This window comes from Ursus americanus, chromosome 32, assembly GCF_024610735.1.
Source record: "Ursus americanus isolate L20-20 chromosome 32, mUrsAme1.1.p, whole genome shotgun sequence".
Taxonomy (NCBI): domain Eukaryota; kingdom Metazoa; phylum Chordata; class Mammalia; order Carnivora; family Ursidae; genus Ursus; species Ursus americanus.
In genome coordinates, this window is record NC_142158.1 from 4,527,132 (window position 1) to 4,554,898 (window position 27,767).

Below are 27,767 nucleotides of genomic sequence, written 5' to 3' on the forward strand. Positions count from 1 at the left end.
TTCTTTTATATTACTCTATCATAGACAAGTTCTACTTGTTATGGATTTAAAAATTAACATTTTTCTATTCCTTCTTTCTATTACACCTATCCTATACTTCCTTGTAGTTCTGGATAGTTTATTATCATTATTATTTCTTCATTATATTGGCATGTGTTTTATCTCTTCCTCTGTGACTCTGTGTTTTCCTTTTGCTTCATTAGAGTCATTTTTAAAAAAAACGTTTTCAAGTGATTACACTGTCTTTGATTCTCTGTTTTGCTCTCAGAACAATGTATTATTTTGGCATAATCTTATTCTTATCGAAATTTAAAATGTAGCCCAATACAAAAACCTGCATGTACCTGTTTTTAGAGGGGTTTTTTGAAGGGAATTTTTTTTAAGTTTATTTATTTTTTTAGTAATCTCTACATCCAACATGGAGCTTGAACTCATGACCCCAAGGTCAAGAATCTCATGCTCTTCTGACTGAGCCATCCAGGTGCCCCAGTTTTTAAAGGTTTTATTCAAAATCTGGAAACAATGCAATTTCCTCTCACTGGTGATGGGGTAAGCACACTATGGTATATCCATGTAAAAGATGACGAGCAGTAAGAAGGAAATACTGATGCAAGCAAAACATGGACTAGTCTTAGATGCATTTTGCTATGTGAAAGAAGGCGGACTCAGAAGGCTACATATTGTAGGATTCCATTTATATGACATTCTAGAAAAGGCTAAACAGTTGGAACACAGAACAATTCAGTGGTTTCTAGGGTTTGGATGGGGGAGGCGTTGGCTACATAGGGTTCTGAGGGAGCTTTGGGAGATGATGAAAATATTCTATATTTTGACAATATTAGTGGTTACATTACTGAGCGTTTGTCAGAATTCATAGAACTGTACCACGAAATGTGTGAATATTATTGTATGTAAATGATACCTTAATTTAAAAAATTATCCATGTTTGGAAGGCACCAGATAATTACAATTGTGGCCCGTTACATTTTTTACTTTACATTTTCTTTGTTGTGGTAATTGGTGTTCCTTAGAGGAAGAAATTTTGGTTACTGGAGACTTCATAGAGATAATGGCACCTGCACAGGTTCACCATAATTGGGTATTTTTTATTATTTGGAAGTAAGACAAGATGTGTAAACAGTTTTAGCTAAGACACATTCGGGAGTGAGTCACTTTTTAGAGACATTAAGTACACTGTACCAAATCGATGAATCCTACAAATTCTATCACAGGAACATTAGGCCCTTCAGTTCTGTGGTTTATGAATGGCCAGATTTTGAAGGGCTCTTTCAAGGAGTGCAATTTATTGTTGATTAGTTAGACATGTAGTGGAAGGTCTTGAAGAGAAACACAAGGAAGAAGAATATTTTCTGGAGATATAAAATATGGGTAGAATGGATCTTGGTATTAGATGAGCTGAAGCTTTTCAAAGTATTTCTAGTTTCCAAAAATAGTCTGCTAGGCCAAAGGAGGTGGTGGGAATGGATTATAGCTGAATTTGGAAGTTTAGGCTAGTGTTACTTTAGTATATAATCAATATAATTTACTCATTTATTCAAAAATGTTGAGTTCTTAAAATGTGCCTGATATTTTACTAAACTCTGGGCATACCACTGTCAACAAAATAGTCGCGGATTTATATTCTAGTAAAGAAGAGAGATAAAACATGTAAAAAATATAAATACACATTAGGTTATGTGCTGTTAATGAAAGCAGGGGTCCTGCTTTAGATATTATAGCTGGGAAAGGTGTCTCTAAGGAGCTGACCATATGAACTAAACTCTGAGGGATAAGAAGGCGGCCATCTAAAAGCCAGGAGAGAGATGTCACGGACCGATAGCAAGAGTGAAATGCTCTGAGTTGTTCATGAGCTTAATGTCATGTAAGAACAAAGAGGAGACCACAGTGACTGAAATACGGTTATTAAAGGAGAAAATTGTAAGAAAGAAGGTTTGAGGGAGACTTGTAGACCATGGTAAAGAGGTTCAGTTTCATTTCGAATATAGTAAGGAACCACTGTAATAACGTGATCTGGTTAATTTTTTTTTTTAAAGATTTTTATTTATTTATTTGACAGAGAGAGAGACAGCCAGCGAGAGAGGGAACACAAGCAGGGGGAGCGGGAGAGGAAGAAGCAGGCTCATAGCAGAGGAGCCTGATGTGGGGCTCGATCCCACAAGGCCGGGATCATGCCCTGAGCTGAAGGCAGACGCTTAACCGCTGTGCCACCCAGGCACCCCGTGGTTAATTTTTCTTAATTTGTTTTTATTGTGAAAAAAAGTCACAAATTCTTTTGTAGTAAGTACAGAACAAAGACCTTTTTTCCTCTGAACCATTTGGGATTTATTTGGTCATCTGATATCCCATCATCCCATCATACCTTATATACTCTCATACACAGCTATCATGCAGTCATCAAAATCAGGAAATTCCTGCTAATATATTGCTGCCCCTAATGCTCAAACCACTCTCAATTTTTACCAGTTTTCCCAGTAATGACTTTTATAGCAAACCAACCCAAAGCAGAATCATTTGTTGCTTTTAATTCATGTCTCTTTAGTCTTCTTCAGTCTGGTGCGGTTCTTCAGTCGTGCTTTTACTTTCATGACCTCAACAAGGAGGCTATTATTAATACCTAGAAAAACAAAAACGTACAAGAAAGGAGAGTAATCATAATACAAGATATGACCCAGCTATATGTGTTTCTTTTGTCGTTATCATAATGTAAACACTAAATACTAATTGACCGTCAAAAGTTTGATAAAAACATCTGAGACGGGGCGCCTGGGTGGCACAGCGGTTAAGCGTCTGCCTTTGGCTCGGGGCGTGATCCCGGCGTTGTGGGATCGAGCCCCACATCGGGCTCCTCTGCTGTGAGCCTGCTTCTTCCTCTCCCACTCCCCCTGCTTGTGTTCCCTCTCTCACTGGCTGTCTCTCTCTGTCAAATAAATAAATAAGATCTTTAAAAAAGAAAAAACATCTGAGGGGATGCTGAGATGGAACATGAGGTGTATGTATACCCCACTTAGGTGGAGTCTAAGAGCTAAATCCTCCTTTTCATTAGAAGGAAGTCAATAAATCATGCCTGAAAAGCAGGGGGGGAAATCCCCAGCCAACAAACAAGTAGCATAAGAATGTTATTTAGAAATCTGAAGATAAATGCTGAAAGAAACCCTGGAGAGTAGGACTTGTGAATGAGAAGCAGTAGCAGAAAGGGGTGAGGTCCGAAGTCTCATTACAAGTCTTGTAGCTTACTTTCTTTTTCAGAACTACTTACATGCATTACTTAATAAAAATAAAATAAACAAGTGAATGGGAGGTGGGATGATATAGCAAAGTAGAGAACTCTTTCAAGAAAGTGTGTATGAAGGGGGCGCCTGGGTGGCACAGCGGTTAAGCGTCTGCCTTCAGCTCAGGGCGTGATCCCGGCGTGATGGGATCGAGCCCCACATCAGGCTCCTCTGCTGTGAGCCTGCTTCTTCCTCTCCCACTCCCCCTGCTTGTGTTCCCTCTCTCACTGGCTGTCTCTATCTCTGTCGAATAAATAAATAAAATCTTAAAAAAAAAAAAAAAGAAAGAAAGTGTGTATGAAGGACGAGGAAGGGCGAGGCAGTGGCTGGGGAATGGTGTGGGTGGGGAGGAGTAAAGATGGATATCATGAGAACAATGTTCAGTCCAGGGACCTCTGTGATTCGACTGCCTGAGGAGCTTGCTATCAATGAGGTCTCAGTGTCGCCCCCTCAAGCTTACTGAGTCAGGATCTCTAGGGGTCAGAGCCTCAGAACTTAGGTTAATAATTCCCCTGAGTGATAATTATGCACACTGGACCAAAGCTTGTTTGGATGCTGATGGAAAGGATCCATGAAAAGTGGAGGGAGAAAAGATAGGAAGAGGAGAAAACTCACTGAAAATGCCTTGAGGTAGCAGGAGTGTGAGAAGGGATCCAGGACTCAGATGAAGGGGTTAATCCTTGTTAATTCCTTATAATAGAGTAGGGGTGGGAATGATGGGTTAGTTTATACATCTGCTGGTGGGAAAATGGGTGCCTGTCAGCATCTCTCACACTTGTTCTTTTCCATACTGAAGTGTTGTTCATGTCTATCTCTCGCAGTAGACCAGGAGTTCCATAAAGGCAGGGACTATGGCTCTTGTGCACCATTCTTCACCATGGCCTAGCATGTATCAGTGCCTGGCCTAGGGTAGGAGTACCATCAGTGTTTGTTGAATGACTACGTAAATGACATGTTCAGGATGAGGTGAAAAGATTAATGTTTTAAATCAAATAAGACTACAGTGGGGGATCCCTCGAAGGAGGGAGTGCAGAGTGAGGAAGCAAATCAAGAAAAAGATGCAAGAGACATACATATGGGGGAAGAAAGGAGGAGAAAATTCACCCCAAAATCTTCTATGTCATTCAACCTACACCTCCTCTTTCAAGTCTGCACTTCTCTGTTCTTGACCTGTCATCCTAGAATAAAGGCAAAGGAGATAGATAAGCTGATTAACCTTGTCCTCATAATTAAGGAAGAAAGCTTGGTATTACAAGAAATCAGAGACAGGCGTCAATGGCTCCAGCTCAGGCAGTCAGTTGGAATCACACAAAAGCCCTAATACCTTCTCCTTCAGGCTCTCTTCTTTCGTAGCCGCTACTGACTCAGTGCCAGAGCCCTGGTTTCCTAGTCAGCCTCCAATTTGTTTCTCAGGGTAATTCTGAGGGATGAAGCATGGATTTGAAATCAGGCAACATTCAGGGAAAAAATATTTACTTCGCTTAAGCCTCAGAATCTGGCTCTAATATGGTATTAAGAATGCTGGTGGAGGGGCGCCTGGGTGGCTCAGTCGTTGGGCGCCTGCCTTCGGCTCAGGGCGTGGTCCCGGCGTTATGGGATCGAGCCCCACATCGGGCTCTTCCGCTGTAAGCCTGCTTCTTCCTCTCCCACTCCCCCTGCTTGTGTTCCCTCTCTCGCTGGCTGTCTCTATCTCTGTTGAATGCATAAATGAAATCTTTAAAAAAAAAAAAAAGAATGCTGGTGGAACTTGGATGTTCCGGTTAAAAACAAAACATTTATGCAAATGCAAAGGGAACCAAGACGCCCCTACTCACAGTCACAGCTTGGGGAGAGGACTATGGATTCCCACGAAGACAACATCAGAGGCGTGGTCAGTGGAGCTGCAGTCAGTACTAGCTTTTGCAGAATGGGCAAAAGAGTGAATCACCTTTGCTTCTGAAAGAAGAGACTTGCCAGAGCTTGGCACACCTGCCTCCTTCAGGGGTGGCCTCCATACCCCTCTCCTTTGTTAACTGACAAGTCACCCTGTGCCAGGAGTCCAAAGAACCGTGAAGGAAGCATACAGCAACAGGAGCCATGAAGCAGGAGAGATTTTTACTCGTCATCCTGAAACGATTCACAGGGAAATTCGTCCTCTAGAATGCCTAGACTCCAGGGGAAAGGTGGGCTGCTGAGGCAGAGAGTCAAGGGGCATACCCCAGGGCTTCGACTGAAGATAAAGTTGCAGGAAAAGCACTGAAGGCCAGCCAGAGCCAGGGTAAGCCTCGTGGGGATGGGGGGAAAGGGAAGCTCCCCAGATTGCTCCACAGTTTGACTCTATAGTCATCTTTTTTCTCATGGGTGTATCTAAGGCATTTGAACCTGCTACGGCAGGGGAGGCCAGAGCTTTGGGTCCTCCCTTCCCAGGGAGGCGCATCTCTGCGCTCTGCGTCCTGCCGTTCAGGCTATTTGGAGAGAGGTGCCCTGTAGGAACCAAAACAGAAGAGGGGGCTAGTCCACCAAATCAGTGGGTGCAGGCATGAGGAGGACCAGGGAGGGAGGCAGAATGGGGACCTCAAACTAGTCATGTGGGAGGGATCCACCCTTTGACACAGAGACAGTCGGAAACCTGTTATCTCTGGGAATGCCTCATTTCCAAAAGAAGCAGAAGGAAAGAAGAGAAGGAAGCAAACGGATCTTACATTTCAATAGGTGTCTATTTGGGGGAAGCTGGAGATCTGGAGGTTGTAAAGACCATCAGACACACTTGAGGTTGTCTCCACGTGTTTTTTCCTAGATGTGGGCAACACATGGCTGTGAGATGTTTGGTGGATTCTCCAAAAGTGGGGACAGTCGATGACACTGAGTGAATCCCTCATCCCGAATGGGTATAGCACCACTAGTTTGCCAGACCTGTTTTTGGCCATGGCTCTGTCAGCATTATCAGGGCATCCTAACTCATAAGGGTCCTTGTTTCTAGGCCTTACAACTAGCAGTGGGTTAAAATTTATACCTTGTAATTCAGTTGTGCAAGGAAAAAAATGTGACTTGACTTGCTCTAACTTATCTGAGTTTGTTCTTGGACTCTTGCTCTCCCCAGTAGCAGGCAGGACTGTATTGAGGGATGAGGATGAGGATATGGACTTCCGCTTGCCAAATGTTGGTCTTTCATTTTCTTTCTTTTTTTTTTTTCTTTTGAAGATTTTATTTTTGAATGATCTCTATACCCAATGTGGGACTCGAACTCACAACCCTGAGATTAAGAGTCGCATGCTCCACTGACTAAGCCAGCTGGGCATTCCATTCAACTTCATTTTCTTTTAAAAGGTCTCTTGATTTAGTGCAATCTCAATCCAAATACCAACAGCATTTTTCAGAGAACTGGAACAAATAATCCTTAAATTTGTATGGAACCACAAAAGACCTTGAATAGTCAAAGCAATCTTGAGAAAGAACAACTCTGGAGGTATCACAGTTTCAGGTTTCAAGATATGCTACAAAGCTATACTAATCAAAAGTGTATGATACTAGCACAAAAGAGTATGATGTAAAAAAAAAAAAAAGCATGATATAGATCAATGGAATGGAATAGAGACTCCGGGAAATAAAATCTTACCTATATAGCCAATTTATCTACAACAAAGGAGGTAAGAATGTACAATGGGAAAAGACAGTCTTTTCAATAAATGATGTACAATGGGAAAAGACAGTCTTTTCAATAAATGATGTTGCGTGTTTGCAACACGCAAAAGAATGGAACTGGACCACTTTCTTATACCGTATACAAAAATAAACTCGAAATGGATTAAAGATCTAAATTCAAGACCTGAAACTATAAAAATCCTATAAGAAAACATAGGATTCAGTGTGGCTTAGTCAGTTGAGCATCTGACTTTGGCTCAGGTCCTGACCCCAGGGTCCTGGGACCCAGCCCAGTATAGGGCTCCCTGCTTAGCGGGGAATCTACTCCTCCCTGTCCCACTGCTCCTCTCCCCACTCATGCTTGAGCTCACTCTCTCTCTCTTTCTCTGCTCTCTCTCTCAAATAAATGAAAAATCTTAAAAAAAAAAAAGGAAAACATAGGAAATAAGCTCTTGGACATCACCCTTAGTGACGTATTTATGGATGTCTCTTCAGGCAAGAGAAACAAAAGCAAAAATATACTATTGGGACTATGCCCCCCTCCCCTCAAAAAAGTTCTCTGCCCAGGAAAGGAAACCATCAACAAAATAAAAAGGCAACCTACTGAATGGGAGAAGATATTTGCAAACCATATATCCAAGAAGATGGTTAATATCTAAAATATATGACAATTTATGCAACTCAACACCAAAAAGCCCCAAACAATCTGATTAAAAAATGGGCAGAGAATCTAAATAGACATTTTCCAAAGAAGACATACAGATGGGCAACGACACATGAAAAGATACTCAAATCACTCATTATCAGGGAAATGAAAATCAAAACCATAATGAGATACCACCTCACACCAGTCAGAATGGCTGGTATCAAAAAGACAAGAAATAACAAGTGTGGGCGAGGATGTGGAGAAAAGGGAACACTCATGCACTGTTGGTGGGAATGCAAAATGGTGCAGCCACTGTGGAAAACAGTGACGTTTCCTCAAAAAAAATTGAAAATAGAACTACCATGTAATCCAGTAATTCCAGTATGGGATATTTATCCAAAGAAAATGAAAACAGTAGTTTGAAAAGATACATGCATCCCTATGTTTATTGCAGATTACTTAAAATAGCCAAGCTATGGAAGCAACCCAAGTGTCCACTCATAGATGAATGGATAAAGAAGATATATATGGATATATATGTATGGAATATTTCTTAGTTATAATAAACAATGAGATCTTGCCATTTGTGATGACATGGATGTACTTAGAGGGCATTATGTTAAGTAAAATAAGTCGCACAGACAAATACCGTACAATTTTACTTCTAAGTAGAATATTTAAAAAACAAAAAATAAATAGAATATATAAAAAAAAAACCCAATGAACAAAACATTCTTTTTTAAAAAAAGATTTTATTTATTTATTGAGAGAGAGAACATAAGCAGGGGGAGGGTCAGAGGGAGAGGGAGAGAGAGATTCTCAAGCAGACTCTGCAGTGAGTGCACAGAGCCTGACGTGGGGCTCGATCTCATGACCCTGAGATCATAACCTGAGCCAAAATCAAGAGTCGGATACTCAACTGCCTGAGCCACCCAGACACCCCAAAAACATTTTTGAATACGGAAAATAAACTGGTGATTGCCAGAGAGGAGGTGGGTGGGGAGATGGGGGGGAAACAGATTAAAGAAGATTCAGAGATACAAATTTCCAATAATAAATAAGTGACAGAGATGAAAAGTACAGCATAGGGAATATGATCAATAGTTATAAGAACGTTGTATGCTGACAGATGGTGACTACATTTAGGGATGATGGGAATGCTTCACAGCAGGGTCTGGATTGGAGGGTATATAAGTATATGCATAGGTTAAAATTCAACAACTCGAATACTTATGATGTGTCCACTTTGCACACTTTACTGCATATATGTTAGCCTTAATTGAAAAATTAAAAAAAAGAAAGCCTTTTAGAGGACTCTTTTGGTTAATATTCAGCCCATATGAAATCCAGTGCCCCCTCGCAGCACTGTTTTTCTCCTTTCAAGAAGTCTCCCCTCCACTTCTTTACCACGTGTTCTCTGAGGTGAATCTATATCCCCCAATGGAGTGTGGAGAAAGGACTCAGGTCCTTCAAGCAGGTCTCTCTTGAGCTCACACTCATCCCATATGGTCAGGTGGAGCCTGTGCTGGTGTCCAGCAACCCTACGACACAGTGCTACTCTTGTCTCCATTTTATAAATGAGGAAACTGAGTCACGGAGAAGGCAAGTAAGTTGGCCAAACTCACAAAGCTAGTAAGTATTAGAATCAGCAAGTAAACGAAGAAGGCAGCTTCAGAGCGTGTGCTTTTAGCCATCAGCGTGTCATGCACAAACAAGGCTTCCAGTCTGGCTGGTCCCATACCTATCTTCTTCCAACCAGATTGCCTGTTCGCAACCTCATCCTGTATAGAAATTCTGGACCTGCCACTGTTGGAAAGCTAAAATATACGACCGCAGACGCTGCAGAGGCCCAGCCGTGTGGCGTAGTAAAAAACAGGTGAAATCGTCATCAGAAGGCACAGGTCAGAAGAGTCGATGCGTTAGGAGCAGATTGCCTGACTGTCAGAGGTCATTTTCTGATGACTATGAAGGGAAGAACATGTAGAGGCTGGAGGCTTAGAACTCTGGTTTGTTTTGCAGAGTAAGAGGCTATCACAGAGTAAGGAATTTCCGGAACCCAGCACTTATGTAAAGTAGGCAATCTGTAAACAGGAGCGCAGGTGTGAAGTTCTTCCTTCTCTTGTGCTGAAAGTTTGATTTAGGAAATTCCTGAGTTCACTGCCTGTCTCCCAGCCTCACTGTGTCCTTCTCCAAGCTGGCTGGACAGGAGTATGCTTTCTCTTTCTGAATCCTCAATTCCAGCAGAGATCTCATCTGCATAAGGAGCTGCAAAACGGCCTTTCCATATGACATGTGGTTTATCAGAAAATGACATAAAAAGAAACACGACCTTGTGTGACATGCAGACCTAGAGGATCGATGTCTCTGACCCATCTTCCGACAAGCTGGCCCCCTGATGGCAGCAGTCGTCCTCGGATTTAGAAGTGAAGCTCCTTCATGAGGTTGTTTACACTTCATCAAATACCTTGAACCACAGTTTGTGTAGAAATGTCTTTGTGTACTTGAGCAGTGGTCTTCCATTTTTCCACTCATATACTCTCAAAAAGAATTTTGAAAAACTGTATATTCCCTCATCTGCTTATGTTGAATCTAACATTCAAATCATAAATTTAGTAATTGCAAAGAATGTAATTTCTACCACATTGTAAATAGAAACACTGAAACAATGAAACAGTTTCACTACTCTTTAAATGCCTCAACTCTGGGACGCCTGAATGGCTCAGTTGGTTAAGCATTGGCCTTTGGCTCTGGTCATGATCCCAGGGTCCTGGGATCGAGCCCCATGTTGGGGGGCTCTCTCGCTCACTCTCTCAAATAAATAAATAAAATCTTTAAACAATAAAATAAAATGTTTCACCTCTGAATGGCATCTCAACTCTGTAGCATCTCAATATTCACCAATATCCTTTTTAGTAGCATATAAGGAAGTTCTTCCTCAACAAGCAAAATTTCACGTAGTTCCTTCTGCGCTGTGAACATTTTCCTTGCCCCACATTATTCTGCTGTAATATTTTTTGCTTGAAGGAGTTTTATTGGCCATGCTGTCATGCTTCTATGCACCAAAGGATATGTTTTGTGTGTTTTTTTCTCATGTTTTTTTTGTTTTGTTTTGTTTTCTGTCTATTCTCAGTTTATGATCTCTGTCATTTGTTTGAAAAGGAAACATACACACTAAAAGAAAACATTACTAACAAATGTACACATCATGAACTTGTGAATTTAAGCTACTAAATTGAAATTTACTTGTCACTTTTTGGTCATATATGTTTTATTGAACAAATTACAATTTGCAACTTCAGAGGAAAAAGTAGTAATACTAAATTTATAAGATTTGTTTTATGATAAGAAAATGCTATGCCTTCAAAATTTTCAGTTATTATATTATCACAAAACAGAAACATGCAAACTAATATGCATAGCATTTTTAAAAGATTTTATTTATTTATTTATTTATTTAGAAATCAAGCCTGAGCGGGGGGGGGGGGGGGGAGTGGGGGGGGGCAGAGGGAGAGCAGACCCTTAGCTGAGCCTGGAGCCAGAGTGGAGGCTTGATCTCATGACCCTGAGATCATGACCTGAGCCAAAATCAAGAGTCGGGCACTCAACTGACTACGCCACCTAGGCACCCCAGCATAGTATTTTTTACATTAAGTTTTTATTTTAATTCCAGTATAGTTAACATACCGTGTTACATTAGTTTCAGGAGTACAATATGGTGATTCAACACTTTCATGCAACACCCGGTGCCCGTCACAACAAATGTACTCTTAATCGCCATTGCCTATTTCACCCATCCCCCTAGGCGTCTCCCCTCCAGTAACCATTACCTGTTCTCTACAGTTAAGAGTCTGTCTCCTAGTTTGTCTCTCTCTTTTTTCCCTTTATTTGTTTGTTTCCTAAGTTCCACATACAAGTGAAATCATATGGTATTTGTCTGTCTTTGACTGGCTTATTTCCCTTAGCATTATACTCTCTAGCTCCACCCATGTCATTGCAAATGGCAAGATTTCATTATTTTTAGTGGCTGCATAATATTCCATTGTATATGTATATCACCTCTTCTTTATTCATTCATCTATTGATGGACATCTGGGCTGTTTCCATAATTTGGCTGTTGTAGATAATGCTGCAATAAACACAGGGGTACATTTATCCCTTTGAGTTAATGTTTTTGTATTTTGTGAGTAAATACCCAGTAGTGCGATTACTGGATCATAGGGTAGTTCTATTTTTTTTTTTTTAAGATTTTATTTATTTATTTGACAGATAGAAAGCACAAGTAGGCAGACTGGCAGGTGGAGGAAGAGGGAGAAGCAGGCTCTCCATTGAGCAGGGAGCCTGACGTGGGGCTCGATCCTAGGATGCTGGGATCATGACCTGAGCCAAAGGCAGACACTTAACCAACTGAGCCACCCAGGCGCCCAGGGTAGTACTCTTTTTAACTTTTTGAGGAACCTCCATACTGTTTTCCAGAGTGGCTGCACCGTTTGCATTCCCATCAACAGTGCTAAGTGTTCCTTCTTCTCCACATTTTCACCAACACCTGTTGTTTTTGTGTTTTTGTTTTTAGCCATCTTGACATATGTGAGGTAATATCCCATTGTAGTTTGGATTTGCATTTCCCTGATGATGAGTCATGTGGAACATCTTTTCATGTGTCCATTGGCCATCTGTATGTTCATGTCTTCTGCCCATTTTTAAATTGGATTATTTGTTTTTTGGGTGGTAAGTTGTATGAGTTCTTTATATATTTTGGATACTAACCCTTTATTGTTTATGTCACTCGCAAATATCTTCTCTCATTCACTAGGTTGCCTTTTACTTTTGTTGATTGTTTTCTTTGATGTTCAGAAGCTTTTTATTTTGATGTAGTCCCAATAGTTCATTTTTGCTTTTGTTTCCCTTGCCTCAGGAGATATATCTGGAAAAATGTTGCTATGGCCCATGTCAGAGAAATTACTGCCTGTGCTCTGTTCTAGGATTTTTATGGTTTCAGGCCTCACACTGAGGTCTTTAATCCATTTTGAATTTATTTTTGTGTATGGTGCAAGAAAGTGGTCCAGTTTCATTCTTCTGCATGTAGCTGACCAGTTTTCCCAGGACCATTTGTTGAAGAGACTTTTTCCCATTGGATACTCATTCCTCCTCTGTTGAAGATTAATTGACCATATACTTCTATAGGTTTATTTCTGGGTTTTCTACTCTGCTGTATTGATCTATGTGTCTGTTTTTGTGCCGGTACCATACAGTTTTGATCACTACAGTTTGTAACGTAACTTGAAGTCTGGAATTGTGATGCCTCCAGCTTTGCTTTGCTTTTTCAAGGTTGCTTTGGCTATTCGGAGTCTTTGTGGTTCCCTACAAATTTAGGGATTCTTTATTCTATTTCTGTGAAAAATGCTACTGGTATTTTGATAGAGATTGCATTAAATGTGTAGATTGCTTTGGGTAGTATAGACATTTTAACAATATTTGTTCTTCCATTCATGAGCATGGAATGTCTTTCCATTTCTTTGTGTCATCTTCAATATCTTTCATCGGTGTTTTATAGTTTTAAGAATACAGGTCTCTTACCTCTTTGGTTAAGTTTATTCCCAGGTACCTTATTATTTTTGGCATAATTGTAAATGGAATTGTCTTCTTAATTTCTCTTCCTGCTACTTCATTATTAGTGTATAGAAATGCAACAGATTTCTGCACACTGATTTTGTATCCTGTGACTTTATTGAATTCATTTATCAGTTCTAGTAGTTTTTTGGTGGAGTCTTTAGGGTTTTCTACATATAACATCATTTCATCTGCAAATAGTCAAAGTTTTATTTTTTCCTTACTGATTTTGATGCCTTTTATTTCTTTCTGTTGTCTGATTGCTGTGGCGAGGACTTCCAGTACTATGTTGAAAGTGGTGAGAGTGGGCATCCCTGTCTTCTTCCTGATCTTAAGGGAAAAGCTCTCAGTTTTTCCCCATTGCATATGATGTTTGCTATGGGTTTTTCATATAAGGCCTTTATTATGTTGAGGTATGTTTCCGCCCACCTGCTTTGTTGAAGGTTTTTGTCATGAATGGATGTTGTACTTTGTCAAATGCTTTTTTTGCATCTACTGAAATGATCATATAGTTTTCATCCTTTCTTTTCTTAATGTGTTGTATCATGTTGATTGATTTGCAAAAAATGGAACCACCCTTACATCCTGGGAATAAATCCCACTTGATCATGGTAAGTGATTTTTCAAATGTATTGTTGAATTTGGTTTGCTAGTGTTTCATTGAGGATTTTTGCATCTATGTTCATTGGGGCTATTGACCTATAGTGTTGGGGTGTTTTTTGTTTGTTTGTTTTTTGTTTTTTTGTGGTGTCTTTATCTGGTTTTGTTATCAGGGTAATAGTGACCCCATGGAATGAATTTGGAAGTTTTCTTTCTTCTATTTTTTTAAATAGTTTGAGAAGAATAGATATTAACTCTTTAAGTGTTTGGTAGTATTCGCCTATGAAGCTGTCCGGTCCTAGACTTTTGTTTGTTGGGAGATTTTTGATAACTGATTCAATTTATTGCTGGTAAACAGTCTGTTCGAGCTTTCTATTTCTTCTTGCTTCAGTTTTGGTAGGTTATATGTTTCTAGGAATTTATCCATTCTTCTAGCTGTCCCATCTGTTGGCATATAATATTTAATAATATTCTCTTACAGTTGTTTGTATTTCTGTGGTGCTGGCTATACCAAAAGAAATGTTGATAAACATTTTAAAAATTTCCTGTCACGTGTAAGACTCTAAGGGTTAAATTTCACATTCGCCAATAACCTTTGGTGGTAAATGGAAAAGTTTTTCTGATGCAATTATTTTCCATATTTTCAAGAAAATATGAAACATTAACTTACCCAATATAGAAAACAATAACAAAATTTATAGTGCTACCAATACACTCATGAAGTGCACGCAACCTCATGAAATGGGTATATATCATCCCCGTTTTTACAGATGAGCAAACTGAGACCCAGAGAAATGCTCCCTGTAATAATATGGGAACTAGAATGAAAAAGGTGGGTGGCCGTAAAATGGGAGTTAGAAAAGTTTAACTAGGGGCGCCTGGGTGGCACAGCGGTTAAGCGTCTGCCTTCCGCTCAGGGCGTGATCCCGGCATTATGGGATCGAGCCCCACATCAGGCTCCTCCGCTATGAGCCTGCTTCTTCCTCTCCCACTCCCCCTGCTTGTGTTCCCTCTCTCGCTGGCTGTCTCTATCTCTGTCTAATAAATAAATAAAAATCTTTAAAAAATAATTAAAAAAAAAAAAGAAAAGTTTAACTAGCCTGATGCTCTAACCACGAGGTCTTCTCAGACAGATCAGTTTTAGGCAAAGGATGAGGATCTTAAAAATGATTCCTATACCGGTGATGGGTATTAAGGAGGGCACATATTGTGTGGTGCACTGGGTGTTATATGCAAATAATGAATCATGGAACATTGTATCAAAAAGTGGGGATGTACTGTATGGTGACTAACATAACATAATAAAAAATTATTATAAAAAATGATTCCTGTAAAATATCCAATACCTGTATAATATTCTTTAGAAAGTCTTCATGTACCTCCACGGATTCAGGACAGACTCCATTCAAAGATCATTGTGTTAGACCAACAGTGCAAAAGCATGAAATCTGGAAGGGGCAGCACTAATTCTGTCCACTTCTTAGACTCTGCTTGGACCAAAGATGGTTGGTGAGCTGTGACTTTGTCAAGTTAAAACACGTGTAGGCCTTGTAAGTGTATTCCACGACGAAAGTTAAATAGTGATGATTCCAAACTACATACGTGCTCCAGTTGGTGGGAGTAGCAAGAGACTCACAGCCTGACCATGTGAATTAATCACAAGCTAAATTGTTGACTGTGCTTTTTTGCCTTTCCATCTTCCTCTGTGTTGAAGTGCCCATTGCTTTGAGTCATTTGTTTATCTTTGGAAATCAAAATTTTTATTCAAATGACATGCCTGGTAGTGATATTTTAATAACTTTATTGAAATAGAATATACATACCATATAGCTCACTTGTTTAAAATAGATGCTAGTGGGGGCGCCTGGCTGGCTCAGTTGGTCAAGCGTCTGCCTTCAGCTCAGGGCATGATCCCAGGGTTCTGTGATGGAGCCCTGCCTCTGGCTCTCCACTCAGCAGGGAGTGTGCTTCTCCCTCACCCCTTGCCACTCCCCCCACTCAGGCTCTCTTTCTCGCTCTGTGCTCTCTCTTAAATAAAAAAATAAAATCTTTAAAAAAATAGATGTCAATGATTTTTATCATATTTACAGCGCTGTAATTGGTGAACCCTTTCCCTACGCAGATTCAAACCTTGTCTGTTTTCTTTTACTTCCTCTCATCCATCTCTTCGTTTTTTCTCTGTTTTGAACCTTATTACTTGCATGTTAGTCTTCCTGAATTTATTCTCCAAGTGTCTTCTATTTTCTGGGTGATTTTCATCTCTGTATTGTTTTGTATAATTAAGCTATTTTTCCCACCTGCTCTTCCAGGTTACTAATTTTATTCACAACAGTGGCCAGCCTCTTTCCATTTATCAACTACAGTCTTAAACTTGAAAATTCATATTTACAATTTTTAATTATCTAAATGGATTTCCTCACCTGACTTTCACAGTATGTTTTCCACTGTTTACACCAGTGGGAGGCACCTTTTCAGGGTGTTCAACTCAGCTTCTCCTTCTGGTGCTGAATCCCGTTAAGTGAAATGGTGATGGTGATGGGCCTGCCCAGGGCTTAACATGGCCTCACTGATTAAGATCAACTGGTTTGCTCACATTAGAGCAGCCCAGTAGGTATTGGAAAGCACAGCAGTTTCCACTGCTACAAGTTGGGGTGAATCCCCCAACAAACTACTAATCCTGTCTGAGGGCTCTACCCCCGATGGGGTTTCTCTCACTGCCTTATGAATTTAGGGCAACTCAACCTTCCAAAGTAGCTCCCCTCTGTCCTTCAAGACCTGTAGGAACGGGTAGGCTTCACCCCTGCATCCATGAAAGAGATATGTTCAGCCCTTCTGGGAGGGGACTCATGAGAATCACAGGCTTTACCACAGGTGTCTCTGCTACGAGCCTCTTGAAAGATTAGACCTTGGCCAGAAGGGTTAAAGCTGAAAAGTCCTTCCTTTGGTAAAAGGAAACACTCTTTCTGCTTCTGAAAGGAGCACCGTGAGAGAGAAAAGTGTCAGCTTGCACCTCTATTCTGACAAGTAGGCCAGGTGTAAAGCAAATGGAAATGCCCGAGAAGCTATGATTTTGAGTGAACACGCCCTGCCCCACAGCACATATGACTGCACCTGTCCACCTCACCATGCTCTGCGTCCTCTGCGCACCATGACATGATCTCTGTACCACAGGACGAATCAATGAGCCCGTAGAATCCTGGCACCTGCCCTCCCTTCTCATCTCTCCCAATCCCATTCTCCTGTCAATCTGGTGAGTCTCAGAAACACAGTGTTCCTGCTTGAGGCAAGAAGGATTAGAGAAAGGGGACAGGTAGAAATGAGATCTCTGGACTCTACTGTGGAGATTTGAATGCCAAGTGCGTTCTGGCATGGAGGGCCTCTCATATAACAGGGAAATTCAACTCAGTGCTGTAAACATTCACTCATGTGCACACAGAGATTCTGTTATATATTTTGGATGTGTTTATTTCTTAGCTAAAAGACCAATAGAGTCTCCTCTTTGCACAGTCTAGTAAAAGCAGGAGACATGGAGTGTCTTCCTCAGGGCTGTCAGAGACGCAAACAAAGCTGGGAGGGGACTCCTGGGGACAGATGAAAGGACACTCAGGTCTCTGGTCTCCCAGGTTGGCTTCCTTCTTCAAAAAGGTGGCACTCTGGCTTCAGGGGCCATTCAGGGCCCATTGTATCCCCTTCTTATCTCCATCGCTATTGAGGATACTGGTCTTCTCCAGAACCAGTTAGGGCTCCGACTACGTCTGTGGTGGACTCCGTGATTCCCTCCAGGGCCTGTGCCAAGGTTGGGGCCATGGGGGTGGTAGACAGCTGTGTCAAAGACGTTTCTCAGGGACAGGGAATTTCTCTAGAAAAAGAAGGGTGAATCATTTCAGAGTCATATCTCCTTGTCCCAAGCCTTAACATGGACTCCTTCTGGAATCTTCTTCCCCTTCATATTATCTCTTTCACCTAGTACTCCTTCCTCTAGACTTTATTCCTTCTTTTGGCCTTCTTTTCCCACAAGTCAATAGTTTCCTCTGCACGTTGATTGGCTCTTCCAGTTCTAACTTGCTACTTCTCTTTAGTAACACTCTCCTGATCTCTTTCCTTCCTACCCACCCCCTAACTTGATGGCCCTACTATTTATACCCCATTTCCTTACATTCCTGCTACTCCTTCCCCCAGACAGTTTCCTACATATCAGGCACTCACCACACAGAAGAAGAGCCCAGCAAAGAATCCCACAGCCACTACAACCGAGACCAGAGTAATGAGGAAGATTTCCCATGGTTTCAGAGCCCCACTGGGTGTCACTTCATTCACTGGAGTGGTAGCACTCGTTCCAGTTGGAGAATGTGTGCTAGAGCCTCCTGTGGTTGCACTGGATGCAGTGTTGGCGGCTGTGCTGCTCCCACTGGAAGTCACACTAGATCCACTGTTGGAAGGTACACTGGTCCTGCTGGAGATCACACTGGATCCAGGGTGGGTAGCTGTGCTGGTCCCACTGGAGGTTGTGCTGGATCCAATACTAGAGACTATGATGGTCCCACTGGAGGTTGTACTAGAACCAGTATTGGCAGGCATGCCGGTCCCACCCAAAGTTGTACTGGATCTGATGCTGGAGGCTATACTGGTCCCACCTGAGCTTTCACTGGATCCAGTGTTCATAGGTGTGTTACTACCTCTGGAGGTTGGGGTGGATCTAGGATTGGTGGTTGTGCTGGACACACTGGAGGTTACACTGGGTCCAGTATTGGTGACTATACTAATCCTGCCAGAGGTTGTACTAGATCCAGTGCTGGTCTCTCCAGAGGTTGTGCTAGACTCAATATTGGAGGTTGTGCTGGGCCCACTGGAGGTCACACTGGATTCAGTGTTGGAGGCTGTGCTGGTCCCTCCAGGGACTGTACTAGATTCAGTATCAGAGGTTGTGCTGGACCCGTTGGAGGTCACACTGGATTCAGTGTTGGAGGTTGTGCCGGTCTCTCCAGAGACTGTACTAGATTCAGTATCGGAGGTTGTGCTGGACCCGTTGGAGGTCACACTGGATTCAGTGTTGGAGGCTGTGCTGGTCCCTCCAGAGACTGTACTAGATTCAGTATCGGAGGTTGTGCTGGACCCGTTGGAGGTCACACTGGATTCAGTGTTGGAGGCTGTGCTGGTCTCTCCAGAGTCTTTACTAGATTCAGTACCGGAAGTTGTGCTGGACCCGCTGGAGGTCACACTGGATTCAGTGTTGGAGGCTGTGCTGGTCCCTCCAGAGACTGTACTAGATTCAGTACCGGAGGTTGTGCTGGACCCACTGGAGGTCACATTGGATTCAGTGTTGGAGGCTGTGCTGGTCCCACCAGATGTTCTGCCAGATCCAGTATTGGCAGCTGTGCTGGTCCCTCCAGAGGTTGTGCTGGATCCAGTACTGGAGGCTGTACTGGTTCCACTAGAATTCACACTAGATCCAGTGCTGGAGACTCTATTTGTTCCACCAGAGGTCATGCTGAATCCAGTGTTGACAAGTGTGATGGTTACTCCAGAGATTGTGCTGGATTTAGTGTTGGAGGTTGTCGTCGTGCCTGATGTGTTATGCTCAGTGGATGTCGTGCCTCCTGAGAATCGTAAATGATGACAAACATGTACTGAGCACGAACACTTTCTGTTCAATGCTTATTTAAATTCATCACAGGGATAATTCTATTTGATGCTCACTACAGCCCTACGAACTAGATACTATTATTATCAACAGCTAAGATGAAGAAATTGAGGCTTAGAAATGTTAACATTTGCCCGTACTTATACTGATAGTAAGTAGTAGAGCGGTAATTTGTACTTAGGGTACTGGATCTGCACTTTCAGCTACCGTGCTGAATTGCGCTCTCCACCCAGCCCCAACACCAAGCTTACATAACCCAGTTCCACCGGTAGTAAGTTATTCCATAATCTACTATATAAGATCCGATACAGATAATAAGTATTCTAAAGGAATTGTAGAAGCCCTGTGAAACTAGTATATATTGATTAATTCATTCTTAAAGTAGTATTGCTCCCTTCAGAGAAAATATTTTTCAGTGTTATTCAGAAAACATCTACATCAGAATTGTCTGAGTAGCTTGTTAAAAATAAAAATTCTTAGGTAAACCGCTCTAGATTAAATGAATCGGAGTTTGAGATATGGCCTTTCAACAAGAGGCTAGGTGAGTCTAGATGCATTCAATTTCCAGGGGCTCCTGATCTCTATGGCAGAGGCTGGAGAAGCAAGTCACATGTAGCTTTAAAGTATAAGATCTTCCAGGATTAAGTGCTGTAAGGTTTGAGAATCTTTTCAACCTTCTTGGAGACTGGCAGAGTTAAGGTTGTGTCTCTTTTTTGCCCCTCACAACACTGAAGGACAAAGATAGTCAACGTCCGCCAGAAAACCAAAATTAATTTGTGGCTCATTTTACCACTAACTGGAACTTGGGTGCCTATCACTTCATTCCACACATGTGTATTTTTTCCTTGGGCTTAATTGAACTAACATAGGCTTAGAGTTTTAGCTCTATTTTGGGAAGGCCCTCCATATCAGCAATGTGGTACAAATTGGGGTTAAGATCAGAATCTTGAATAAAACTAAAAAGAAACTGAGGTGACCAAAAGTAAACCACAGTCAACTCTTCCTGTTCTTAGTAGTTAAACCCCCAGCCAACCACACAGGTTATTATGATTTTATAAGTGCAGAAACTGAGGCACAGAGAAATTAAACAACTCACCCGAAGTACATAGGTAACAGTGGAGCCATGATCCATACACAGGCAATCTGAGACCAGAGTCTACAGTTTTAACCACTGTGCTCTGACTGCCTCCTGGGTGTTACCTAATTAGACTGCAGTGATTGGGGTAAAACGATGATCCCCTCTCTGTGGAAGAGAACCAGGGCTAGCCCTAGCAGTGGTCAACATCTCCCAAAGCACCTTGAAGGTTCTCAGATCACCCACTTTTAAAGGAAATCACTTACCAGTTTCTAAAAGTAGGAGATGCAATAGTAACCAATACTTAAGAAAAGTCTTTCCTTTCTGCATCTTGATCTGCCTCGTTGTTGGAAAGTAAGATGCCTGAATCCCAGCTGTGGCCAAGATCTAAAAGGCAAAGAACAGGATTCTTGAAAAAGGAGAGTTCAAGGTGAAGAGATAAGAGCTGGAGCTTCCAGGAGCTTGGGTGTTCTAAGTACTTGTTTTGGGAAGAACGTTGAGCTTGGGTAGAAGACTGGATGCCTGGGTTCCTTAAGCTTCCTGCATGCAATGTTCTTGCCTCTTCCTTTTTAATGGAAGAGCTGCAGGAACCTTTATAGCTTCATATGTGTTGGGGAGGAGTTGGGAAGTTGACTTGTTCTTCTGCCAGCTGTGAGCAGTTAAAAAAACACTACTGAGCTTGAGAAGGAATAGACTAGGGGTCAAGAGGAAGGTAAGAAAGGAGAATGACATGATCATTCTAGGCAGGGCACTGGACTGGCTGGGTCAGAGCAGGAAATAGAATGGTATGAGGAGATCAAATTTGTCAGAGTGGAAGGGACCCACCCTCTAAAGCAGGGATAGGGCCAGAAACCTGTTCTACCGCAAGACTTTGTTTCCTGGTCAAGAAGTTCTGTGTGCCTGCTTTGGTAAGGAAAAAGCCCTAATGAAGTAAGCTTAGTGGGTGGTACCCCACATCTCTGAAGCAAATGGAAATACGAGATTCAAAATAGAGCAATTAGGGGTCTGGGCTTCTGGGTTATAGGCAGAAGACAGATGGAGCATTGCGGGGTATGTAATAGGCACTCAACAATGCACATTGAATAAGCAGGGGAAGAGAGATCCAGGGTTTGACAAAGGCGTCTTTGAGGTCTCTGGGGCATGAGGGCTGAGGGCATAGGGAGTGTTGAATGTGTAGAACAAGCCATCTGTAGGCTCATAGCAGGTGAAGGGGTGGTATAGGGTCTCCTTCTGATCCTCCACCATAGGAATTCTCCTCTTGTTTGTTTTCAGAGAAATCTGCAGGACCGTTTCTACCCTGGAATCCTTCAGATGTTCCTTCTCATCTGCCTAATGAAGCATCTCTCAGTAGGGTATACCATAGGAAACACATTAGAAGACTTCAAGTCTACTGGGGGAGGGAGATATATAGTCTGAGTCCTCTAGAAACTTCATGTTGGTCTGGACACAGATGTAATAGCAAAGTACACACAGTCAGCTAAATGAGTATGACTGAACAGACCCAAATGAGAAGAGGGTTTTGGGAGTTCACGGGGAAGGCATCTTGTGGCCAGGGCCCGGGGGGTTGATAGGTGGGAGTTTCAGTGCACAGTCTGTGTGACCAGTCAGCTATCTTCATTACTGTTAATGAGAAGCTTTGTGGAAGAAGCAAAATCTCAGATAATTTATTTGTAGGTGAACAAGTATTCCCGACCTGTTTGAAAGAAGCAGGAGGTGGCTGGAGACATGAAGGAATTTATGAGTGAGTCTGAGAGTCAGGGGGGATGGAGTGTGCTGGAAAAGGCTGATGCAGATCTGCCTAGCGGCTGTGAGACTGAAACAGTTCCTGAGGCTGAAGTGTGAGGAACCATTCAGTGACTGGCTAGGCTTTAGACTCCTAGCAATCCCATTTTATGGCTGAGAGGCCAATAGCACTCTAAGAAATCCTTTTTTTTTTTTTTCTAGAATTATTTGGAGACAGAGGTCATGAATTCAAGCCCAGATTCCACCTTCTAGACATAATTCTAAATTTTTTTTCGCATGTATACGTATCAGAGACTATATGTAATTAGTATCTTTACTGTCCTTCAAAACAACACAAGAACCTTGGAATTTTAATTATTATTACCCAATTCCCAACTCATACCCTAATGTTATCAAGTGTTTTAATTCTGTTTTGGTTTTTAATTTCATGAGAGATTATTGTTATCTGCTTACACACTGTAAGCCGGAACATAGTCATGCAGCCTAAGTAAGCTGAGAGACTGGAGAATATAGTGAGTAGCAGAGCGGGCATGTGCTGGACTAAAACTTGAGAATATGATTGTTAAAGATGGAGAATGGATATTAGTGGAAAATCAGAAAGCTATGACACACATTTCAACCTACTTGCTTTATATTCTGTATTTAATAATTCCAATACCTCCACTTTTTGTGGATCTGATCCTGCTATTTTGTGTTTTGTTTCTTGCTGGTCACTAATGCTTTATGACCGAGATGGTTTTACTAGAGATTTATGGCCGAGTTTATTTTTCTTGCAGTGTTATCTGTAGAAGTACTTTGAAGCTAAGATACAGGCATGATCTTCCACAGAAAATTTGCATGTTTTAGCCAAGCATATGGATGCATTGCCATTTGAGGATTCTCATAAATTAAGTGATAGGCTTGAGGTCTTTTGAATAACCCATGATTTGGAACTGCAAACCATGTAAAGTATTGTTTGTGGTTACGAGTTATTTCTCAAGACATATTTCCCTCTCTCCTCCCTTCCCCTGCAAGTTTAGAGACGGAATTTTGCTTGCATTACCTTAGAGGAAGAGTGGGTTTATTTTCAGCTCGCACTCTCCCTGAAGGTTTCAGATTTATGCGAGGGTGTACTGCGAGAGTCCCCACCCACGCTGGTCTGACTAAGGCTGTACTACTTGGAGACTAGGTTCACTGGGTTTGGCAAATGTTGACTTTAGTACCTACCCCTCTTACCTCCTTGGGTTCCTACCTTAACTTAGTCTTTAATTCTAGCATTCCTTACTTTTCCACCAACTCATTGATCCATTTAAGAAGATATTTTAAAAAGTCACCTATAGTCATACATTCCCACTCAAGTACTGCCTAAAGTTGACATCATTGTGTATTTTAAGGATGTATTTAGGGAAGATGGATGCCCTAGTTCTTAAAGCTGATATAATCAATAAAATCCACGTATAATCAAACAACAAAAGCTATTTTAGTTCCACCATTTTACGTTTTTCAGAGTATTTTAAGTCTACACACCTAGAGCATCACAGAGCCAGAAATTTAAGTCTCACTGGGCTGTTTTGAGAAAAAAAATGATGGTTTATTTAAAAGCATGAGCACGGTGTTGGCACCTAGTAAGCATCAGATTATAAAGAGCAAAGGAAAACAAAAAGAAAAACATAAAAACATATATATGTAGCAGCCAGCGTATTTTAAGATTTCAATTTGTAACACATCCCAGTGGTTTTCTCCTTGTTGTCACATGGCGTTTGGGAGAGACAAAGAAGTAGGAAAGAAGAATCTTTCCAAAGATGAAGGAGACCTGGAAAACAGTAAGTCATTCTAAGATGGTTTCCTGTCTGCCTCGTTTGTATGATTTGAAGCTACAAACCCAGCCAGATATTAACTACACTTCCTGAGGTGATCATTTCCCAAACGTATACAGACATTGAATCACTATGTCGTATGCCTGAAATTACTATCATATTATTTGCCAATTTTACCTCAAAAAAGGAAGGAAGGAAGGAAGGGTGGAAGGGAGGAAGGACGGGCATCAGATCAGTGAAGATCAGGCTGCCAGCTAGCGCTGGCAGAATGCCTGTTGTGTACCTCTCACCCATCAACTCCGTAATCAGGATTCAGGCCTGATATAATTAGAAAATGACTTCCCACTGCTTTTGGAATCTGCCTCTTCAACCAGCCACAAAAACCATTTCCACAGCTGGAGTCAAGACATCAGATCAACTGACATATAAGTTTTGCCAAGATAATCCTTGATGGATCCCATCTTTCAATGAAGGAGAGGTCCCTGATGTGAAAATCTTGTTTTCAGCATCTAATATGGTGGATGTTATGTCTTTTGTGTGTACGTGTGTGTGAAAGTCTTAGAAATTAACTCAATAGTATTTTTAACCTTCTATGTTGTTTCTGTCCTCTTAGGCTGCTGATTTAAGCAGACTATGACAGGATTGCCATTTTCCTCTGTTTAAAGTACTGCTTTCTATTCGTGCTTTTTAAATTTTTGCTTTCATTACAAAATGATTCAATAAATTTGCCGTCCTCTGACTTAAAAAGAAAATAAAACCAAATGAAGAATGCCATGCAATTACAAATTCTCAGGGGAGATTTTTTTCACCCCACCTACCCCCACCCCCCCCTTCAGTGTCAAGTTTCGAGATAGACATTTTTCTCAGTCTCCCATGTGCTTGATGGGCAATGTAGTTTAATTCTAGTTTAACCGTACACTGAGGCTTTAACCCTTAATGTCTCAGCTTTATTTAGGGTTTCCTATTAGACTCCACTCCTTGTTCAAGTCCTGGGCTTTGTCGCCTGTACCCTAACTACTAAGAAGCTGTGAGAAGATAAGCTTTTGTTAACCAGATCTGGCAGATGCCCTCAATGCAAAGGCTGATTCAGAGCTTCTTGGAGTCTTTGTCAGCCTCTGCCTTCTCTCGGTTATGGATCTAAATATTACCTACTATCTACCCAGCTAATTGATACAGCTACAAAGATTTTTTTGGGCAAATTTTGTTGCTTTTGTTAAGAGGAGTGTTTAATGTACCTTATTCACTATATTGCCAGAAAAGTGGAAGTTTTCAAAAGATTCTTTTGAGATTACAGATTTCACAATCATACACGATAGTGCATTTAGAGTCACTTAGTACAATGCTTAGCACATAGAAAGCACTGAGTAACTAAGGAAAAAAGGGAAAAGAATGTCCACACAGGTAAGCAAGCAAGCAAACAAGCAAGCGAGTGATCTGGCTACCACAAATATTATGAGGTATTTTTTTTTAAAAGCTGTAGTAATACTATTCTTTTCTTTACTGGTCACACTGCAACCTGAGGAAACAAAAAAGTAGAAATCCAAAGCCAAAAGCTCATAGGTTATCATTTGCCCATCAGAAGATCGAAGAGGTTCTCAACTATGGTTAAGCTCAGGGAATATTTTTACTTGAGTGTGCTAACATCTAAACCTGATAAAGCTGCAAGTCTCCTCTAGAATCGTTCTTTTTTCTGGCTAGCCTGTTGGTCAAACTCTTTGTGACCTTTTCTCTGATTCTTTTCTTGACTTGATCATGACCAGGGAATTGGCGTGATTGACCAGGTCAATTCCCTGAAAACCTTTTGGAAGTTCATCCTGATCCATTTTATGGTCATGGCCTTCTCCTCCATGACCCCCTTCTTCCCCAATATTTTCTTTTCTAGAATATCTTCCTTTGTTCAGTCTTTGTCCATATTCCCCTTTTCCTCCATGGCTTCCTTGACAGCCTCCTCTTTGATCCATTTCATGGCTCTTGTTATGGGTTCCTCCATGTCCATGACTCCCACCATGATTCATGGCATAACCACTCTTATGGCTGTGGCTCAATTCACAGTCTACCCCATGGCCCACTCCATGTCCAAAGCCATGTGCTCCTCCATGAACCAGTTTATTTTCCAGACTATGGAACAACCCAGAGCTCATTGCTGAGTCCAGGTCCAGACCCAGGTCAATTCTGTGATCATGGAGGTTATAAAGGCCTCTGTTTATCAGAAGAAAAGAAAAGTCCTTCTAAAAGACAAAAAATATATATTACTGGGATTAAATCCTTTCCATTCCATATCATTAAGCCTTCTTAAATTGTAAAAAATCACAAATTTTCACTTTTTGATACTGTCTGTTCTCTCTGTTTTTATCCTTTTTTTGTAGGTGTGATATTGTTGGTTCTCTTATTATTTATTTATTCACTTCTCTGAGAAAACAGCCTCCCAGTTATTGCCCTTACATATTCCGTATGTGCAAGCTGTGATCTTGCTCTCTACCTTGGTAGATTATATGCCCCTAAACTTTCAAGACAAGGGTAAATCCATATCCTGTACCTAGCGGGTAGAGTCTCCCAGAAATAAGTGTTCTTTTGTTGTGCTAATCAACCAAGAAATTTGCATATGTATGAAGACAGGTACAAAATAAATGAAAGTTTATAAGATAGAAGTCAGAAGAGTATTTACCTTTGGTTGGGCAGGTATTGGGTTGACTGGAAGGGGACACACGGGAAACTACTCAAATGATAAAAATGTTCCATATTTTGAACCGAGTGATGATTATAAGGGTGTGTGCACATTTTAAAATAATCGAATTGTACACTTGAGATTTGTGCGCTTCTTGTAAATCATACTTCGATTTTTAAAAAAAGATAAGGGAAGGACCATAAAGAACTGTAAGTTGAAGAACTGGCTTTAAACTGCAGCTAAGAGCACGGCTCTTCAGTCAGGCTGACTTGGACTGGAGCCTTGTCTTGGGATCTTCAGCAAGTTACTCTAGTCTCTAACTCCAGTGTCCTAGTCTATGAAATGGGATAGTAAGAGTATGTGCCCCCAAGGTAGTTATGCAGATTAAGAGAAGGACAAGGCTCCCTGGCACTCTTGGCTCTGGACCTTGCACCTAGTAAACAGCTAATAAACTGCTAGTTGTTGTTATTACATCTTTATCTTAAACATTTAGAGAATTGCTCATGGCTGGAAAGTTGCATTTTGTTCTCGCCATGGAGAAGGATCAAGATTCTGAAGTAAGAAACTCAAGTAAGTTGATTGGAAATTACGCCAACCATTTGTGGCTAGTGTGTAAATTTCTCATTTATTTTTTGTGGGTCATCCTACAAATGTTGAAGACCGCTTACAGGAATACATACAGCCAAAACAGGAAATAAAAAACATATTTTTTGAAGACAGAACAAGAAAAATACGTTAGAACAGAAATTAAGACCAGGATGGAGAATGGAAAGCGGAGATGCAGTCTGCTGCCAGCTGTGGCTGTCACCCACCACAGAGTATTTAGTGAAATATTTTGAAATGTCCAGCCTATTCGAACTGTGCTAAGAGGTACCTAGAAAAGTGACTCTCTTTTCTTTTTTTTCTTTTTTTTTTCTTTTCTTTTTTTTTTTTTAAGATTTTATTTATTTATGTGACAGAGAGACAGCCAGCGAGAGAGGGAACACAGCAGGGGGAGTGGGAGAGGAAGAAGCAGGCTCATAGCAGAGGAGCCCGATGTGGGACTCGATCCCAGTACGCCGGGATCATGCCCTGAGCCGAAGG

At 41.3% G+C, this 27,767-nt stretch overlaps 2 protein-coding genes across 6 annotated transcripts in view; one reads left to right on the top strand and one right to left on the bottom strand.

The window, feature by feature from the left end:
- The window catches only part of SFTA2 (surfactant associated 2), a 125,666-nt gene that overhangs the window by 60,752 nt on the left and 37,147 nt on the right, over positions 1-27,767 (top strand). The gene's annotated exons all lie outside the window — the stretch shown is intronic.
- MUC21 (mucin 21, cell surface associated) lies at positions 17,284-21,158 on the bottom strand. Its single transcript, XM_087857972.1, has 3 exons — positions 20,747-21,158; positions 17,971-19,361; positions 17,284-17,623 (listed from the first exon to the last, which is right to left on the bottom strand). Exons 1-3 carry the CDS (start codon positions 20,808-20,810, stop codon positions 17,435-17,437), a joined length of 1,644 nt encoding a protein of 547 aa, XP_087714098.1. The 5' UTR covers positions 20,811-21,158; the 3' UTR covers positions 17,284-17,434.

Excerpts from the sequence above, each read along its gene's own strand:
- MUC21 (XM_087857972.1), bottom strand. The coding sequence starts at position 20,810 with ATGCAGAAAGGAAAGACTTTTCTTAAGTATTGGTTACTATTGCATCTC. Across the intron at positions 19,362-20,746 it reads TCTCCTACTTTTAGAAACTG|GAGGCACGACATCCACTGAG; the intron begins GTAAGTGATTTC and ends TACGATTCTCAG. Across the intron at positions 17,624-17,970 it reads CTGGGCTCTTCTTCTGTGTG|AGAAATTCCCTGTCCCTGAG; the intron begins GTGAGTGCCTGA and ends TTCTTTTTCTAG.